The 19,593-nt window shown below is 43.2% G+C and overlaps 1 protein-coding gene across 1 annotated transcript in view; it reads left to right on the top strand.

Annotated features, from left to right (window-relative positions):
• MED12L (mediator complex subunit 12 like) overlaps nt 1–19,593 on the top strand; it is a 360,401-nt gene that overhangs the window by 70,053 nt on the left and 270,755 nt on the right. Inside the window, exons 6-11 of the mRNA XM_018049036.1 lie at nt 4,488–4,657; nt 7,415–7,525; nt 8,528–8,797; nt 12,272–12,421; nt 13,249–13,348; nt 13,661–13,797. Coding sequence (XP_017904525.1) covers nt 4,488–4,657; nt 7,415–7,525; nt 8,528–8,797; nt 12,272–12,421; nt 13,249–13,348; nt 13,661–13,797 — 938 coding nt within the window. The remainder of the gene's footprint in view (nt 1–4,487; nt 4,658–7,414; nt 7,526–8,527; nt 8,798–12,271; nt 12,422–13,248; nt 13,349–13,660; nt 13,798–19,593) is intronic.

Here is a 19,593-nt window from a genome sequence, read left to right as displayed (position 1 = left end):
ATATTGATACTATACTTGATGGAAATTCATTAAAAAGAATGAAAGGTTCTGTATTTGCATGGGCCTTTTGTAGCATGCCGACTAACGGATGCATAAAGACCAAGTGTGTTAGAGAGGGAACTTGGTGTATTACCTACAGTGGTGTTTGAAACCTTCTAGATCTGCCGTGATAGGTTTAAACTAGAAAATGGAGATGTTTTTATGAAGATTTGGGAGACAGATGATTGGGAAGGAACTTAGTTTTGAGAGGACCTTATAGTGTATTTGTTGCAGTCAGTACTTAGGTCTTGAGTATGTGAGGCATAGGGATGAAAGATGGAGGGAACTCTAAAGCATCAGTTAGAGAGTGTGATCCCTGCCGGGTGGTGGTGTGGTGTCCAGCGTCTTGAGAAGGCTACGTGAGAGATGTGACATTTGAACTGGGCCCGCATTCGAAAACAGGTGCCTGGGGAAGATCCTGTCAACAGAGCATCATAGACGTGAGAGAAGCACCTTGAGCTCGCAGCGCGGATCTTGCTGGATAGTATTTGAAATGATTTTAATTCCCAGCTAAGGAGTTTGACCTTAATTCATCAAGGATTGCAGATCCATTGAAGGTTTTGGAACCATGAAATTGACATTGATTGATTCCATAAACACTTAACCCGGAGTGTTGGGTTAGGCATTGCAGCTCAGCTGAGGTAGAAGCAGGGCCTGACAGCAACAGTTAAGGCCTAACCTTTAGTTTCCTTTCTAAAAACTCTTCATCCCAATAATAATGAGTACTAATGATGATGATGATGGCCACTTATTGATCAACTTCTGTGATGCATGCACTGTGTAAAGTAACTCATCTGGATAGTTACTGACCTGGGTGTATTATTGAGCTCTGTTGTAGAGATGAGGTTGAGAGTGAGTGGAGGCCAGGTGCCTTGCTCAGGGGTGGAGCTAGGATTGGACCCAGGGCCGACCTCTGCCGAAGGTCATTCTGCTGGTAACCCTTAGTGTGGCCCTCTGTTGCTTCTCTGCAGTGTCACACTGCCAAGACACTTTCTCCATGAGCGTTGTTACATTTGGGGTGCTCTGTGTTTGCCCCCACGGTGAATGCTTGTCTTCTGCTGAGCTCCCAGTTCTCCTGGTAATACTGCAAGTATTCCAGGCCCTAGGGGGTCATTTTTAATGTAACTTGACATGTCTCCGTTCTCCCCTATTATGTATTGTATTTATCAATTTGCATATTTTCATGTACTGGAGTGGAGCATCTCACACCTGCTGTGTTCTTCTGGTTTACCTGTGTGACCTTGAGTTGTGCCTACAGCTCCTGGATTGGTTAGATGATAGGCTACCAGAGGGTGAACTGCATGGCCTCTGAGACCCCCTCCTGTTTGGGGTTAGGCGTTAACAAAAAACAGTGGCTCCAGGATGCTAGGGAGAGCAGCATCAGAAGGATGAGTCGGTCATTCTTTTTAATACTGACCCCTGACCCCACTCTCAGTAACATTCATGTTTGTAAACTTTCTAATAATCTGACTTCGTGGCCTTGAGTTCTACTTGATATCAGTGAACTAGAGATGTGGCCATAGCCTCAGAGTTTTAGAACTGGTGCACTTTCAAAGCAACTTTCTGCACCCTTTCTACCTTTGAAACCTCCCCACCTCCCTCCCCCAACCGTCTTCCTTAAGATCTCTAGCCATTCCTGTTTTCTTGGTATCACTTAGGACTGAGTCCCCACTGCAGACCAGTTAAACCAGAATCTGATGGGATTGGGCTGAAGATACTGGCATTTGGTAAAATGCACCCGCCCCGGGTGATGGCGTGTGCATGCAGGCCTGAGAATCACTGTTTCTTGCCACTGCTGCCCCCATTTCTCCCTTTTAATGACCAGTCCTAATTCAGCTTGAGAGGGGTTAGTGAACCTGAATAATTTTAAAGAGTACAGTACTTGTGGCCATTTTTTATTTTTTGTTTTTAATTTTTAATGAAAATTTTGTGTGCATCCTAATTTTTATACTAGTTCACACTAGACTGTCTTGGGGCCCAGATCTCCAAATCTGTCTCATTGATGTGATAGCTTAACATCAGTTAAATATGGTGAAATTAAAATATATGACCAAGAGGTCTATATTTGAATTCTGTTTGAATTTTTAAAGGTATTCAAATTGTGGAGTAATATCTTCAGCAATTTAAAAAAAAAGATGCATGTATGTTTAAACAGTTAAGCACACAAGGAAAAAACCTGAAAAGACACAAAGCTATTAAATGATTGAGATTTTTTTCTAGGCATATTTGCATTAAAATTTTTCTATAGTGAGCGTGTGTTTCTTCCATATTTTAATAAAAACAATCTTGAAAATATACCCGAGACAAAGTAGGGGGTGTGTGAATATGTGTGTTATTTTTAGCTCTTGAGGCTAAACTATTCTGAGTATTGAGAATAGTACCATACTGAGAGTGAGTTAATAGCAAGGCTTGGCATACAAAAGCTAGGATTTGGATCCTTGTTATTTTTGTTTTTGCTTATTATAGCTAAGCTAAACTTGTCTCATCTGGTGGTTGGCATTTTGCTTTGTTGAACAAGTGAGAGTCATGAGATGATTAGTCCATAACAGGGGCACCAGAAAATGATGACACTAATAATTTATTGTTTGGTTTTTAATGACGATGGCGTAATTTTAACAACAATATCTGTTATTGATGGTGCTTTCTAACAAACTATTTATACTAGGAACAGAATGTTGACCTAGTGTCTGTTCATCTTTTGGCATTGGCTGATTACTGAAGCAATGCTTACTTAACATGTGCATCTGAATTTCAATTTTAAATAAGACACAATTAGGTTTTGGTTGAAACTACTTATTCTAACGGTAGTTATCTCCGGGTTCTGTTGTCAAGTAATTTTAGTAGTGCTTAAAAAATAAAAACAAAACACTCAATTTCTAACGGATGTTTATTTCTACTCTTACTTTTGTTAGAATAGGTTCCTTTAAAATTGAGAAGGTTGGAGAACCTATTGCTGAAATAATGAGAAAACAGCATTGTGCGGTGATGTTTCAGGAGGACGATTTCTTCCGAAATGCTGTTTCACTAATCCTTGGGGAAATTTGGCTGTGAGCATGCAATTATTACATTTTTATCCACAGAATGGGCTAAAGTTGGCACCATATCCCTCATCGTTGCCAAAGGCAACCCATTGATTTAATTTGTGCCCCTGTGGCAGATACTTTTGAGTAATTTCAGTGATTTTTTTTTTTAATGCTACGGTCTCCTACCTTTTGTCACGCACTGCTCTTTCTGGCTGAGTCCTGAGGCATCTTGTGTTGGTTGGGGAGAGCAGAACGATCGACGTCCCGGATGGTGGTCTGAGGTGGCTGCTCTGGTGTCCCTGGCAGGGGTGGAGGTTGGGCGGTGCAGGTGGGAGTGCCGCCTGGGGCTGGCCCGTGGGGATGGCCAGCCCTTCTACAGATGGACAGAGACAGAACACCCCTTAATTAGGCATGTTTGAACCATGCCCTGGAGCCTGGAAAATGTACCCTAAGAGAACTGCATTTGGGGAATTTTGAACTTTTTTGGAGTAGAACTGTGATTTTTTAAAATATTTGTTTTAAAAAAGTTTTATTGAAGTATAGTTGGTTTCCAGTGTTAATTTCTGCGTGCAACATAGTGACTCAGTTATTTGTATATGAAGTGTTAGTCACTCAGTTGTGTCTGACTCTCTGACCCCATGGACTGTAACCCGCCAGGCACCTCTGTCTATGAATTCTTCAGGCAGGAATACTGGAGTGGGTTGCCATGCCCTTCTCCATGGGATCTTCCTGACCCAGGAATCGATCCCAGGTCTCATGGATTGCAGGTAGATTCTTTACTGTCTGAGCTACTGGGAAAGCTACTCCCTACCCCGCCCCCCCAGCAATACACCCCAACAACACCCCCACAACACACACACCACACCCCCCCACACACACCCCCCCACACACTTGTCCATTATGGTTTATCACAGGATATTGAATATAGTTCCCTGTACTATACAGTAGGACCTTGTTATCCATTCTGTATATATAGTAGTTTGCATCTGCTAATCCCAAACTCCTAGTACATCCCTTCCCCACCCACCCCCTTCCCACCTTGGCAGCCACAGGTCTGTTGTCCATGTCCTGAATTATGATTCTTGAATTAACCTCCACTGTTCTATTTCCTGTTTGTGTCTCTGATATTTTTAATTTAAATGTGGACACCTCTTCTTCTAGGTTTGGGGTCACAGAGGCAGAAGGGGAGAGCTGGCCGACGTCGTTGCTGGGCGATGGGGCGGCCATGTCACACTGGTGCACATTACTTAAGGGCTTTGGCATGGGTGTACTTTTCTCAACAGTGCTTATATATGTTTGCCAAAGCCATTTTTGTGTAATAGATTTTTGTTTTATAAGTACACTCTTAACCAGAAAGAGGGAGGAAAAGTAGATTCTTACATTCATTGTATCTGGAAATGGCTTCTTTTTTTAAAAAACATGCAGAGTGGACGCAAATATCTACCAGGTATCTTCGAGAGCAGTTGGCCAAGATTTCCGACTTCTATCACCTGGCTTCCAGCGCGGGCGATGGCCCTGTCCCTGTGCCACCCGACGTGGAGCAGGCCATGAGGCAGTGGGAGTACAACGAAAAGCTGGCGTTCCACATGTTCCAGGTAAGCTTCCTACGAAACTCAAGACTGAGAGCAAGTTCCTTACACTTTAGTTTTTGGGGGGCGTTACATTATATCATCATCATATGAACTAGTGCGTTCAAAGAAAGCCATCCAGCATAGCTCTGAATTTGTATCAAAGGTGACACCTTTGCCCCGAGATGACAGCTTCCTATTATACGTATTGATCGCCAGCATTTAGTGATGTCAGCTCTTTTAATGCCATTAATTGCCTTATAATGGCACTATTAGATATAATCCTCCCAAGCCATTTGACTTTACATAAATTGGAGATATTTATTCAAATAATTTTTTATGCTGATGCTTCCTATCTTATAGTAGATTTTCTTTAGAGCTTAGTTATTCTGAAAGGTCATCTTAATTTTGTTTGGCTGCAGATTAAAATATGGTTGAGAGGATGGGTAATACATTGAGGACTGATTAGAACTCCCATCCTGAGGCACTGATGTACATCATACTGACCAGAAGATGGCACTTGTGCTGTTATTTGCCTCAATCTTTACTCTTGGTGAGAAGGAAGGACAAATGTATTCAGCTGAAGTTGTATTATCAGGATAGACTTTCATGACCTGTTATTGTGATGGGGTGGGTGGGTAGAAAGGATGTGTGGTTTCTAAATTTCTACCCTTAGAACTTTAATTATAATTTCCAGGTGGTAAGCAACTTTTTCTAAGAGCTCAAAGTAGGAAACAGCCTGGTCCTTTAGGAGTTAGCTTTGTTAGTTTTAAATCAGTAAAAAAAAAAAAAATGCTTACAAATCCTAGTTTCATTTAGCAGAGGACTCCTTCCCTGCCTGCTCTGAGCTTTTATTGAGCTGAGGATTTAGCCTGTCTCTTTGAAAAGGTGTCTCTAAGCATGCTTAGTATTTTTGAATGATTATTTTTTAGGAACAAGGAAATCAGTATCTCCTTTATAGGAAGCAGTTAGGTTCTAAATGGATGAATCTAACTTTAATGTTAACATTTAAAAGTTCATTATATTTTAATTCATTGTAATCTGAAATGTGAAACTGACTGGAGTGTATGTGTGTGCAGACATTCATATGCATAAGTAAGGGTACGGGTGCATAACAAAAGCATCTTGAGGATGAACATTATGTCATCCTTGGAAGTCATGCTTATGAAGATTCTCTCTTTTTTTGAACCTTGCATTCACCATCTCTTAATGCTTAATGCAAAGTTCCATTTTATTTATTTCTTTAACATGAAGTTTACTTTATTGGTCTGAGAATTTTAAATTGCACTTTTTCCTGTAGCTAAACTGTTAGCTGAAACATTAAAAAAATTAGAAATCAGCAATAAGGGGAATCCTCTGGTGGTCCAGTGGATAGGACTCCCTGCTTTCACTGCCAGGACACGAGCTTGATCCCTGGTTGCGGAACTAAGATCCCTTGGTGCAGACAAGAAAAGAAATTAGCAATAAGTGAAAACTTTGATATCATGAATGTGGTGTCACTGTAATGTTTTAAATACATAAACAGTAATTTAGCAGTATATTTTAAAATGCATTGTCGATAATCATGGTAGTGGACCGCTGGTTATATGGTCCATAGATACATCAGAGTTGCTAGGAACAAAGTAGGGCTTCATTTTAACTACTAAGATTGTTACCAGAATGACCATAAAAGTTTCAGTGACTTTAAACATAACTTTTTGTTTTTATCTTTCTTTGTTTTACATTTTATTGGAGTATAATTCTTTACAGTGTTTTATTTCTACAGTACAGCAAGTGAATCAGCTTCGCGCACACACACACACACACACACACACACCCACACACACACCCCCACACCCACACCCCACCCCCCCCCACCCCTCCCTTTTTTGGATTTCTTTCCCATTTAGGTCATTTGTTTCTGTCTTGACTCTTTTATGATGTGAATCATAAAGCTGTAATATGACATTAAATTTATGTGTACATAGAATGTCATAAAGAAGTATTTATTTGTGTGTGTGTATATATATGAAGGCAATAGATGAAAATGTTAACAGTGCTTATTTTAAGGGGGGCCATACCAACCCTGTGGAACGGTTTGGAAATTTGTGGGCATGTTGTTTTCAGTGTAGTTATGTCAGAAGTTTAGATGTCATTTTATTATAAATTCCTTTCATTTCTTATAGGCCATTATATTGATTTTTAAAGTTATATTTTGTAGGTGGGTTATGGTATCTGAAATTCCTTTTAGGATAGCAAAAGAGGCTACTAGAGGGCCTTGGCTCTGATGAGGTTATCAGCCTCTTTTGGAGATGATGGTATGATAGGTGCTTTGTTCTTTGTAGTGATCAACATTGACCAAGTTTCCTTCTGTGAGTATGAGTTCATCAGTTGAGTTGCTTAGTCGTGTCCGACTCTTTTGGGCCCCATGGACTGCAGCACGCCAGTGTACTATGAGTTCTTAGTACACTGAAATTTAGCCAGGTATTTGACATGCCCTGGGAATCTGGGCATTCCAAATTTTCCTTCTTATAGGAATTAATTTTTATCAATTTAGAATGAGGCAGGTATGCAGAAACAACCCCAAAAAACCTCCAAGCCAACTGTGCAAAATAAACACCAGTTATTTTCATTCTTTGGAATTTCAACTTTCATCAATGAGACTGCTTTGCAACAAGGAAAACAATAGTAAAATTATACTTAACACATAAAGATAACAGTGTGTGTGTGTGTTTTTTTTTTTTTTTGAATTTTAGTTGGTTTTGCTTTAACATTATCAGTGTAATTTTTCTTTGTTCATTTAAGGAAGGAATGCTGGAAAAGCACGAATATTTGACATGGATTTTGGATGTATTAGAAAAGATCAGACCAATGGATGATGATCTTCTTAAACTCTTATTACCCCTAATGCTGCAGGTATAGTACATGTAATCATGAGCCAGTTGATTTTATGGGCACGGAATGAGTCTGGTAAGAATGAAGAGGTAAGTAGAGGTGGCTTTTTTGAAATGGAAGAAGGAAAGATCTTAACGCTACAACACTCGAAGTGATAAGAGGCTTTTGTGTAAGTTGTAAAGGTCACTTGTACTAGCCATGTGTCCCTCTCAAGTATTCTCACTCACGTGAATTTCCCTCGTCCCTGAGCTGAGCAAACAGCTCTTTAAATACTGTCTCCTTCACATAGATCTCTGTGAAAACAAAACCCATTATCTCTTTTTAGGAATATAGAGGATCTTCTACATTCTTATAATATTCTTTGAGCCCCTTAGGGTGGGAACATCGTATTTTCACGATTGTCCCAAGGTGTGTTGAAATTTAGGCTGCCTGGATGAAATTTATTTAAAGAAAAATTCCTGGAAAAGTAATTCATATATTTGACAATTCAGGCAATACGGAAGAGTGTCCAGTGAAAAGTAGCCAGCCCCTTCCAGAGACCACACCATACTGGTGATCTGTGTCTTCCCCGAGACGTTGGTACCTGTGATGCCTGCTCTAGGAGCTAGCCAGCCATGACTCGTGAACCCTTGAAATGTGACAAGTTCACATTGTCATGTACTCTTTATTTAAAGTGCCCACCAGGCTTCAGACCTGGTATGGAAAAAGGGGTATATAATATCTCACTAATACTTTTGTGTTGATAACATGTTGAAATGATAGCATTTTAGATTTAGGTATAGTGGGCCAAATAAAACACATCTTTCTTTTAAGTGTGTGTGCGTGTGTGTGTGTGTGCGTGCCACCCAATGGATACTGGAAAATTTTGGCTTGCATTATATTTCTCTTGGACAGCACTGGTCTGTATTAGTACTTTTGAAAGCTTTTGTTTTTGTTTGTAATGATGAGAAGCCTGTATTACAATGGTCATCTCACCAAGTAGCCTGAGACGTGACTGAAGGCTGGTGTCCTTCTGTTCCTCAGTATTCAGATGAGTTTGTCCAGTCGGCCTACCTGTCCCGTCGTCTCGCCTATTTCTGTGCCCGGCGTCTGGCGTTGCTGCTGAGCGACAGCCCCAGCCTCCTTGCTGCCCACTCGCCCCATGTGATAATAGGCCCAAACAGCTCGAGCATCGGGGCCCCCAGCCCCGGGCCCTCTGGCCCCGGCATGAGCCCTGTGCAGCTGGCCTTCTCCGACTTTCTTTCCTGTGCACAGCATGGCCCCCTGGTTTATGGACTTAGCTGTATGTTGCAGGTAAGTCCTCGGCCCTTCCTGCTTTACGCCCACATTCTGTGCAGCAAACAGCGGACTTGGGGGTGATGCTTCAACTGTCACGTCACAACTCTAGTTTTATCCTGGTCTAAATAACTGATAGATGGAAGTTTCCTGTTCTTGTATCCCTGTGTTGGATCACAAACACGAGCGGATTCATTGCTTCTGTCTAGATGGCTATCATAGTTCTTTATTGGGGCTGTTCTATGATTAAAAAATTGTTCAGGGAACCCATGGAATAAGTCAGCTGTGTTACTGTTCTTTGGGGAAGACAGCTTCACCATGCAGCATTATGTAGCTTCCTCAGTCTGCAGCTTGAGATGGTTGCCTTCGTTTAAGATCCGAATAGTTTTCTCAGACTCTCTTTAGCTGCCCAGCATCATTGCTTGTGTGGTCCAGGAGGATGTCAGCCACTGGCCCAGTGCTGACAAGAGTGAGATACAGCCCTGTCCTAGACCTGGGAGCTCAAAGATCAGTGTTCAGGTCACATTTCTTAGGCTCCTACTAATGTGTCATGCTCTTTAGTAAAGGGCTTTGAGAGTCCATGTGCTGAGATGAGGGAAGGTTGGTGGAGGGATGCTCAGGGGGCTGATTTGAGAAGTGGAATTCAACCTAGAATTCAGGGAGGTTTTCTGAAGGAAGTGGTCTGGTCTAGCACTTATCGTATTGGTTTAAAACAAACAAGGTGTAGACTGTTCTTGGCAGAGGGAACAGCGTGGAGAAAGGCCCGGAGGGTTGGTAAGTGATCTTGTGGGCAGGTTGGCTTTCTTGAAACGTAAAGTGTGAAATGTGTTGGGGGTCAGGGATAGAAGACCCCTTGTGGGCCTTGTAATTAGGAAGTCATTGGGAGGTTTTATGCCCGGAGTTTTATGGTCAGTGTGTGGCTTGTTAGATTGCTTTGGCCACAGTAGAGGGAAGGTCTTTGGGAGTGGGGAGGATAGGGGAGAGAGAGACAAGGAAAAAGTCAGTTTGGATGAGTCTGTGTAAGTTCAGTTTTGGACTGTCTTATCTCTAATTGATATGTTCAGGAGATGGTTGCATGTCTGATTCTGAAGACGGGGGCAGACCACAGACCAGGGGTATGGATTTGGGCCACTTAGGGCCTCTTGGCTGGTCAAGAACTGGAGAGGGAGCGATCTCCTAAAGAGTTAGTAGTGAGGGATGATCTGTGGCCCAGAGAGAACAAGTAGGTAAGAGATAGCAGGGGGGAAGATCCCAGAGGTGACCAGGGAAGTTTGGCCAGGCTGGAGAGAGAAGAGTGAGGTGGGAGAGTACTGTTATCGAAACAAAGATGATGAGACTGTTATGGTCATAATTCAGTTGTAATGATAGCGGTAGCATTTATCGTGTTCTAGGCACTCTTCTGAGATGTAGGTTTATTGCATCCTTTAGTTCTCAGAATCATCCTATGAGAAGGGAGCCAATATCATTCCTGTAACAGGAATAATGAGGTGGTGGCACAGGTCACACAGCAAGTAAGAGGCGAACCTGGAAGTTGCACCCAGTTGGGACCCAGGGTTCACACTCTTAACCCCATGCGGGACTGCCTCTGTGGGCACTGCAGGACATTTCGAGAGGAGTGAGTAGTGCACAGTGCCCAGGTGATTGGGGAGGTCTGATAAGGAGATGACTGAGACTGACATGGTGGTTGAGATGGTCAGTGAATGATAGTGAGGAGTCATGGTAAGGTGTGGGTTGAGGAACGTTGGAGATTTGAGAATCATTCCTGTGAAGGGAAGAGAGTTTGGTGCTAGGTGAGTGGAGATTTAAAAAAATTTTTCTTGGTTTTTGATGGGCAAGCCTGAACGTATTCCTAAGCTAAGGGTACACTGGTAGAGGGGAGTCCGAGACTAGGAGCGGAGGACTGTTGGATGGATTGGTGCCCTGGATACCAGAGGCTTTGGAATTAACACAGGGAACTACTTCCCCATGGACAGGAGACGAGAAGAGGAAGGCAATGGGATGTGGACCAGTGAAGACCAATGCTCCTGCTGGTGGGCTTCAGGGCCTGAGTTTCATATATGCCATCTGGTTTCCATGAAGATGTCTCCTGGGCCTCAGAGTTTAGTTTTTTAATCATTAATTTTGCATTTTAGAAGAGAAAGACTGCACTCATTCTCTGAGCTGGTATAGTTGAGTGGCACAAGAGCGTACTGGGGAAGATGCCTTCTAGAATCATTACCGCCCTGATTGTAGCCTCTGCTCTGCCAGGTCGTAGCTTTCACGTTGCGCCTCTGTTTCCCCATGTGTGGATGGAGGCTGGGGACAGTTCTTACACTGTCGCTTCCAGGACAGTGTTCAGCACAGAGCGTGTGCTTAATTTAATGAGAACTGTAATAATTATAGTATTATAGAACTATAGTACTTAATTTAGTGAGAACCTAATCCATAGTTAGGATTAGTGAGTGTAGTGCTTCCAGGCCTGAAATCACCTTGGGCTGGTCGCTCATCTCCTCTGTGGCTTCCATTCCTTTTTGGAACAGTTGGGAAATATCGCTTCCTACTGCTTGGGGTGGTTGTGATGTGTAAGTAAGTTGGTCACAAAAACTGCTTTGTGCAAGCTGACACAGTAAAAAATGTCTACAGGGGTCCAAGGTTGGGGTAGGCAAGCTATAACCTGAAGGCCAGGTCCAGCCTATAGGCTAAGAATAGGTATTATATTCTTTAAACAAAAAGGAAGAGTAGGTAACAGGGACTTTAGGTGGCCTGAAAGCCCTAAAAGAATTTTGCTAACTGGCTTTTATAAAAAAAGTGTGTTGCTCGGGCCCTGTCCAGGGTTGCTGCCTGCCCAGTGTTTATGAGGCTACATCAGTTCAGTTCAGTTCAGTCGCACAGTCGTGTCTGACTCTTTGCTACCCCATGAATCGCAGTATGCCAGGCCTCCCTGTCCATCACTAACTCCTGGAGTTCACTCAGACTCACGTCCATCGAGTCAGTGATGCCATCCAGCCATCTCATCCTGTGTCGTCCCCTTCTCGTCCTGTCCCCAATCCCTCCCAGCATCAGAGTCTTTTCCTATGAGTCAACTCTTCGCATGAGGCTACATATCATACCATTATTTGAGAGGTTAAAAAAAAAATCTTTTTAGATTTTACAGCCTTAGAAATTAACATATTTTAATTGCATGAAAAACATTGTTTCAGGAGACAATTTTAAAATTTATTAAGTTTTTATTAAATTTCCTAGGTTTCTTGTGCTAGAATTTAGCTTATAAATTAGAACATTCCTTAATTTCTCAATAGCTGTATTTTTACCTATTCAAATGAATAATTCTGTCATAATTTTTTGGTCTCACCATTTGAAAAGTTGAGATTGGGGTTAGAAAAGATGTTCATGTTTTAAGCTCACTCGTTGGAAACTGTGATTTAACTATGACTTTTTTCTTTAAGCTCTTACGCTTTTGTGATAGTTTTTTTCCTTCCTCTAAACATCTGAATTTTACCGCTTTATTTCCAGACTGTTACTCTCTGTTGCCCAAGTGCCTTGGTGTGGAATTACTCCACAAACGACAGTAAGAGCGCGAACCCCGGCTCGCCCCTAGATCTGCTGCAGGTGGCCCCCTCCAGCCTCCCCATGCCGGGAGGAAACACGGCTTTCAACCAGCAGGTAGGCTTGCTGTTACGGTGGTTTGACGGGTGTTTGCAGTCTGGAGCAGCATCACGGCACAGTGGGTCAGGCCTGGTTGCAGCAGCCTTGGGTTCTTAGGGGCCCTCCCGCCTCCGTCTCCATCTCTCTGGGGGCAGAGGGAAGTCCATAGTCTCTGTGAACAGTAGACGTTCATCGCATTGTTCCTTTTCTTCTGAACATCTTGCTGGGTTGTTCTTGCAGAGACGTCTGCCCCTCAGACGGTAGTTATGGTGGTAGTTCTGATATAAGATCACGGCACTCAGGGTTAGTGTTAATATATCAGAGTCTGTGTGTTAGTAGAGTCATATACTATAGAGCTGGGAGTCTGGGTATTTAGTAACTATTATATATTTTTATTAGGACTGGGTTATTTGGTTCAAAGGCTGAAGAAACTTGAACCACAGGACTGGGACAAATATTTAACATAAAAGCTCTGTTTTTTTTCCTTTTAAACCAAGCAGTTTTCTTCATAAAACATGGTTAGTTGCTTTCAGACGTAGGAGAGTGGCTCAAAGATGATATTTTAGAACTTTGACCTTTCTCTATGATGTTCTGAAAGTGTTTCACTTGTAATGATTTTTTGGGTAAGCATTTATTTTTGTGAGCATTTAGCATTGAACACTGGCATAGAGTGAGCACTTATAAATTTTAAAATGCGCTTCTTGGGCAGCCACCTGCATTTCCTACAATGCAGTCAAGACTGTGGTTCACTGTGGGATGCTCTGCTTGCGTGGAAAAACCTGACATGATTTAGACAGCTGCCGTGGTTTCTAAGCAAAAGTTAATTAGAAGTGATTATCTTTCAGGTTCGGGCAAGGATTTATGAGGTAGAACAGCAGATAAAACAAAGAGGCCGTGCGGTGGAAGTTCGGTGGTCTTTTGACAAGTGCCAAGAGTCAACAGCAGGTACAGAACCCAGCAGAAGAAGGAGTGCTTTTGGATGTTGGATTTTATGCCGTGTTTCTGATTCTTGCTACTCAGTCCTCAGTGTGCACAAGGATGCTTTTGGACAGAGTTCCCTCCTGAGTTTTGGGGACGTTCTTTGGTCTGTGCGCTTTAGATCTGGGCTGTCTAGAATGTCAGGTTTGATTTTGTTGGCAGTTCTTTTATGCTGAGAATAATAATGTCTCCTTTTGTCCCACCTGATGATGATTTTGTAGTATGCTGCTCTGGCTTTGTTTGGCCTTCCTTAACTGCTTGCTTGCTTTCTGCATCTAGGGGTGACCATTAGTCGGGTTTTGCACACATTGGAGGTATTGGATCGACACTGTTTTGACCGAACGGATTCCAGCAATTCAATGGAGACGCTTTATCATAAGATTTTCTGGGCAAACCAAAACAAAGACAACCAAGAGGTAATTAATATTTTTTTCTTCTTTTCACCTTTAATTTTCTTAGCATATTTTCTTCTTTTTTATTCAGTTAATTCTGGCAATTAACTGAATTACACTTTTCTATGAAGTGTAATATCTTGTAAGATATCTGCACCCTGAAATCATTGTTTTGGACTAAAATTCCCTACCACTATTAAAATGAAATGTCCATTGGCCTGGTCTAAGTATATTGGTTGGGAAGATTTTTTCTTAGCCCTTTTATCATTACGCTTATCATTTTGGTGTTAGTGGAATATCCTTCATCTGATTGTACTTGATATGATGGTTTGGCTTTAATTTAGGGGGAATGTGTTTTAATATTTGGCATATCAGAGAGCAGTGAATTAATTTATACTTCTGGTCATAGTCTTTGAAAAATCTGTAGACAGTTATTTAGACAGGATTCTCTATGGAAGCAGAACCAAAAGAGAAAATTTTATATATATATATATATATATATATATATATGTATGTAAAAATATAAAGGCAAGAGAGATGTTTATTTTAATGAATTGGCTCACATTATTGTAGGGGTTAATAAATCTGAAATGTGTGGGGCAGGCCAGCAGGCTGGAGACACAGGGAAGCTGTTTTTCTCTTTTCTCTTAAGGCCTTCAACTGATTGGATGAGGCCCGCCCTCATTATGGAGGATAATCTGCTTCATTCTGAGTTTACTGATTTAAATGTTAATTCACATTAAAAAAAAAAAAACACCGTCACAGCACTATCTAGACTGGACTTTGACCAGGAGACTGGGAGCCGTAACTTAGGCAAGTTGACACATGAGATTAGCCATCACAGATAGTTTTTATCTTACGCTTTCCTTCAGTGTCTCATTATTGAACTACTGTAGTAACATAGAGTTTTCAATAATCTTTTCTCAACCTTATTTTTGGAGAAATAGAAGTTTTCTCTGCTTCTACATGCATGTAAAGCATGCATATCCAAGCTGTGGAAGCACTAGGAATGCAGTTTTAACACATGATACCCATCTTGAAGGAATATTCAGTTTAATTTGACTGATTGAAATATAGGTGATTTATAGTTAGGTTCAGGTATACAGCATAGTGATTCAGTATTTTTACACGTTATACTCCATTTAAAGTTATTACAAAATAATGGCTCTGTTTCCCTGTGCTATATAGGAACGAACACTATAGTTAACTGATCTTTGATTTTCGTCCTCGGCTTTGAGGATGTGTTAGGTGGGAAGAAGGGGTGAAACCAGAAACTTTTCCTTATCCCACCTTTATGTTAGCCTTTGTCCTACATGTGATGTGAATTTGTTCAGGTTACTCTTTTTATACCTTCCCAGGTGGCTCAGTGGTAACGAATCTGCCTGCCAGTGCAGAAACACAGGAGACATGGGTTCAATCCCTGGGTTGGGAAGATCCCTTGGAGAAGGAGATAGCAGCCCACTCCAGTATTCTTGCCTGGAGAATTCCACGGACAGAGGAGCCTGGTGGGCGACACTCCACGGGGTTGCACACAGTCAGATACAGCCGAGCGCACATACATGCCCTACCACTCTTTTTTTTTTTTTTAAAGTAATTTGCAAGTCGGCGCCTTGCTGCTCAAAAATAAGGTTTTCGACCGCGATGCCACATCAGGATGTTGGGAGTGAGGTCTAGACCAGGTGTGTTTTCTGATTCATTGTGAGAGAGTCCCGGTAGAAACACCTCACTATTTCTGTAGTGCACATTGATGGTACGTCTACTTAATTCTGCCTGTTGATGCAGGTTAGAGTATTGCTGTCTTCTTTTGGTGTGGTGGCCTGAAAGTCTCTCTCTTTGTAATAAAGGCTTTTTTTTTTTTTTTTTTAAGATAAAAGGCTTTAAGAGTACTAAGATTTTTAAGACACATGCATGCATGCGTGCTAAGTCCCTTCAGTCGTGTCTGACTCTTGGCGACCCTGTGGACTGTAGCCTGCCAGACTCCTCTGTCTGTGGGATCCTTTAGGCAAGAAGGCTGGAGTTGGTTGCCATATCCTTCTCCAGGGGATCTTCCCCATCCAGGGATTGAACTTGCTTCTTACATCTCCTTCACTGTCAGGTGGATTCTTTACCACCAGCGCTACTTTTTAATACACAGAGGCGAGCTATCTGCAAGGACAGTAGGGACACCTGACATTCAGGGTGTCCTTTTAGATTTGCTGAGCTTCCTGCACTAAGTGTTGAGTCAAGACGGTATGGTTCCTTGGAGGGAATTTTACCAAATCCTCCAGAGCCACTTCAGTTTTGTGGTTGGCCTGACATTTAACTTGCTAATGAATGAACTAACCCGCTGCAGGATTATTTGCCTCATTCACCCAACCAAGCCAGCCTCTCAGGGAGAAAATGTTGAGTGTCTTCTCAAGGACAGAAATGAGGTCTGATGTTTTTGAGTGGTCACACTGTACTGTCTCACACACAGTTGCCTCCAGAGTGGGTCGTTGAGATGAGCTATTGTGATAGGGGTGTGTGTGAGAAGAAATTACTAGAACTCCTATTTAGACAACATTTAAAAAGACTTTACACTGTAAGCAACTGGTCTAAGTTTTATAATGAACATATAAAAATTATAAATATATATGTGTATATTGCAAGCATTTACTAAAAAAACAAAACAAAACCCAGCTGAGCTGAGTGGCTGTGTGAGAATTGTTTGGAGGTCGCCGCTCTAAGCTCTTGTAAAGGAGTGACTGTTCCTTACTGGCTGTGGGGAAGTGTGTGCCACTAGAGGGCACCATATGCCCGGGGCTGTGCTGGAGTCACAGACTTTGTTGGAAGGAACATCCATGCTACCCATTCAAGAGTGATGATATTGAATGTTGACTCAACTCCAGAAAAATTTGATGTGTGAGTGGTTGCTTTGTGGTTACTGAGCTGTTTTAAGAGTAAGATGAAAACTGCATTTTAAATCCGTGATTCAGACTGGTCACCTTTTTCTTAATAATCTACCAGAAAGAGTTAACTGGACAGATCCTTCTGAAATATTTATAACAAGAATTTTTACAATATGACTTTGGCATTTGTTTGTGTGTGTATATCAAGCTATGTGTGTATATGCATGTAAACAACAGTGGTTCATCTCTGTGTTTCCTCTTCACTAGCGTTTACTGTTTTCTTGACTACTGAATTTTATTTATTTCTGAAATTCATGTGTGAGCTGCAGAGCTGTTTTGACCCCTGATCAGCTATGTGACTTGGAGCAAGTTGCTAACAGGCAAGTTGCTTGTGCCTTAATGCCCTTTCTTGCCTTGGCTAGAATACTTCCTTGCTCTGTCTCTTAAGAAGACATGAGCACTTTGCCTTAAAAAGTTGTTACTGTTTACGTTAATAACATAACAGTCATTATCAGTATTGTATTGGAAGAACCAATGTGATGAAGCTGTAATTCTCTGATGAGTGGTACTTCTGTACAGTGGTGTGGTTAGGATTCAGAAACACAGCTCACTTCTTTAAAATACACTTCCCCTTTGCTGCTTTCATAATTTGTTTTAGGACTTAGACAACATGATAGGCGACAGAACAGCTGAGCAACCTCTGCAGTTGCAGCCAGGCTGAGGTTCGCTCTTGCCCAAGTCGTGTGTAGGTAGGGGTGTCTTGGCCCCAGACTGCAGAGCCACTTCCCCACATCTCTTTGGGAGACTTGACATTTACCCCATGGATTCTCTTTTCTCTGGAACTGCTGATATGGGAAATTCAGTTCTCTCCCTCTCGTGTTGAGCGGGGTGGGGTGGGGGCAGCTGTCCAGGTGATAGACGAGTTCTGAGGTTCAGACCTGTGTTTACTCCTTCTTGGTATTCCGTGAAAGTCCATTGAAAGCAGTAATGCATGGGATGAAGGCATTTGAGGCCTTAGTCCTGCCTCTGTGGTTGAACTGTGGTCACAGAACGAGGGGAGGACAGTGTCCCGTGGGGGCTGTGCTGGGCCGTGGAAAGCATTATTCCCTTACACGCCTGTGCCGCCCCCCGCCCCCCCACCGTCCCCCAGTTGCCTTGTTGTCCCAGTGGCCCAGCCTCTGCTTCCGAGTTAGGGCCTAGGTGAACACAGAACCCAGAATCCTTGATGTTTACTCTTCTAGCATGATGCTGCTTGCCTTTGCATTCAGGGTAGTGTGAGGTTTTGTGGGCTGCCGTGGACAGGGCACTGAGAGGATGGGGCCAAGGTAACCGGGAAAGGGCCTCACTTTCTGAGGAGGGCGCCCTATCTCAGCTTCTGCTTGGTTTTACAGACCCACTGTCGCCTGATCACCCAGCCTTTCAGGAGAACCTGGATGTGAGAATTTGTACGTGAACTCTCCCAATTGTATATCACTCTGCCAGCCAGGCAGGATGTCTTTCTGGTTATGATGCTATTTTATGAGTAGGACGAAAACTACATTTTAAGTCTTTAATTCAGATTGGTCACCTTTTCTGAGTAATCTATCAGAAAGAGTGGCTGGACAGACCCTTCTGAAATATTTATGACAATTTTTGCAGTATGGCTTCGGCATCTGTGTGTGGGGGGGGCCGTGTTTGCTCAGATGCCTGTCACCTTCCAGGCCCTGCTACGTGTTTCATGCAACACTCACATACTTGCCTGTTCAGTGTTTCAGAGCCATTTCTGCTCTGCCTTCTGGATGCGGAGAAGAATAATAACCACACGAGGCAGTTGCCATAGGGGCTGTGGGGACCTCCTGCGGATTCCAAGCCCTGACAGCCTGTCACACGAGACTCACAGGCAGGAGTCACATTCCTGACCTTACCCCTGAGCGGCAGGGTGGGAGGGTCCCCCTCCCCCTTCCAGGGCCGCCAGATCACTTCCTTTCATGTGACTTCTCCCCTGGTTTGTGCTGGGTGTGGTGGGGGGGGGGCACGGTGCGGGAAGCAGCTGTGTCTCCGGGTGCCGCAAGGACGTGGATAGAAGGGAAAGTCAAAAGGAGGCAGGAAGAGCGGCCTTTCACTTCTCTATCTGGGACTGGAGGAAGCTGCCCCTCCTCTAAGTAATGCGAAGGCCGGATGGCACTGGCTGGTGGACGCACGTTCCTCTTCTCTGCTGTTAAATCCAAACGGATGTATTTAGTATTTGTATTTATTTTCTATCCAGGCTGTTCACAGAGCTCTCCCTGGGCAGGTGTGATGAGTTCACACGGGTTTTTTTGAACGGAGAGTCCAGGGCAGACCTTCCTTCAGCTCTGGCCCAGGCCTCCGGGGCCAGTCCGGCTCCACATCAGTGTGGCTGCAGGACTCTGCCCACATGGTCCACAGGGCCGAAGCCTGGTGTCTGTTCTGTCCCAGTGGTGCTTGTTCCATGTCTCCTCTTGCAAGTGCGGGGCTCTGCAGGCCCAGGGCAGCATTCCTCCTGCCCAGCAGCGTATCATCAGCCTTGAGCACCGCGCCGGGGCCCGGCAAGCCCTTGGGAGACATTTACTGAGTCGGTGCTTTGGGTGCTTGTAAAAAAGCTGCTAGGACCATGAACTGGAAGCAGCCACCCCTCTGAAGGCTTTGGCTTAGGTGGGAGGGTGTGAGGGCAACCGAGATCTATGTGGAATGTCAGGTTTGCCAGGGATTCAGGCACGAGAGGTTATGTAGAGGTGCAGGTGCATGGTGCAGACAGGACAGCTCTCCACCGGCGACGCAGAAGGTCAGTGCCTTTCCTTGGTGGCATCGCAGACAGTTCACCTACCTTGATGAGTCTCAGTTCTTTGTTTGGGAAATGGGTATTCTGTCTGCTGATGATGGGAAAATTGCACAAAACTGTATGGATGAAACATTTCAATATTTTATAGCAAGTAGAAAAATCCCATGGACGGAG

The sequence above is a fragment of the Capra hircus genome, chromosome 1 (assembly GCF_001704415.2).
Source record: "Capra hircus breed San Clemente chromosome 1, ASM170441v1, whole genome shotgun sequence".
Taxonomy (NCBI): Eukaryota; Metazoa; Chordata; class Mammalia; order Artiodactyla; family Bovidae; genus Capra; species Capra hircus.
The sequence above is the reverse complement of the archived record's forward strand: the minus strand, read 5'-3'. Positions and strand labels throughout refer to the sequence as shown.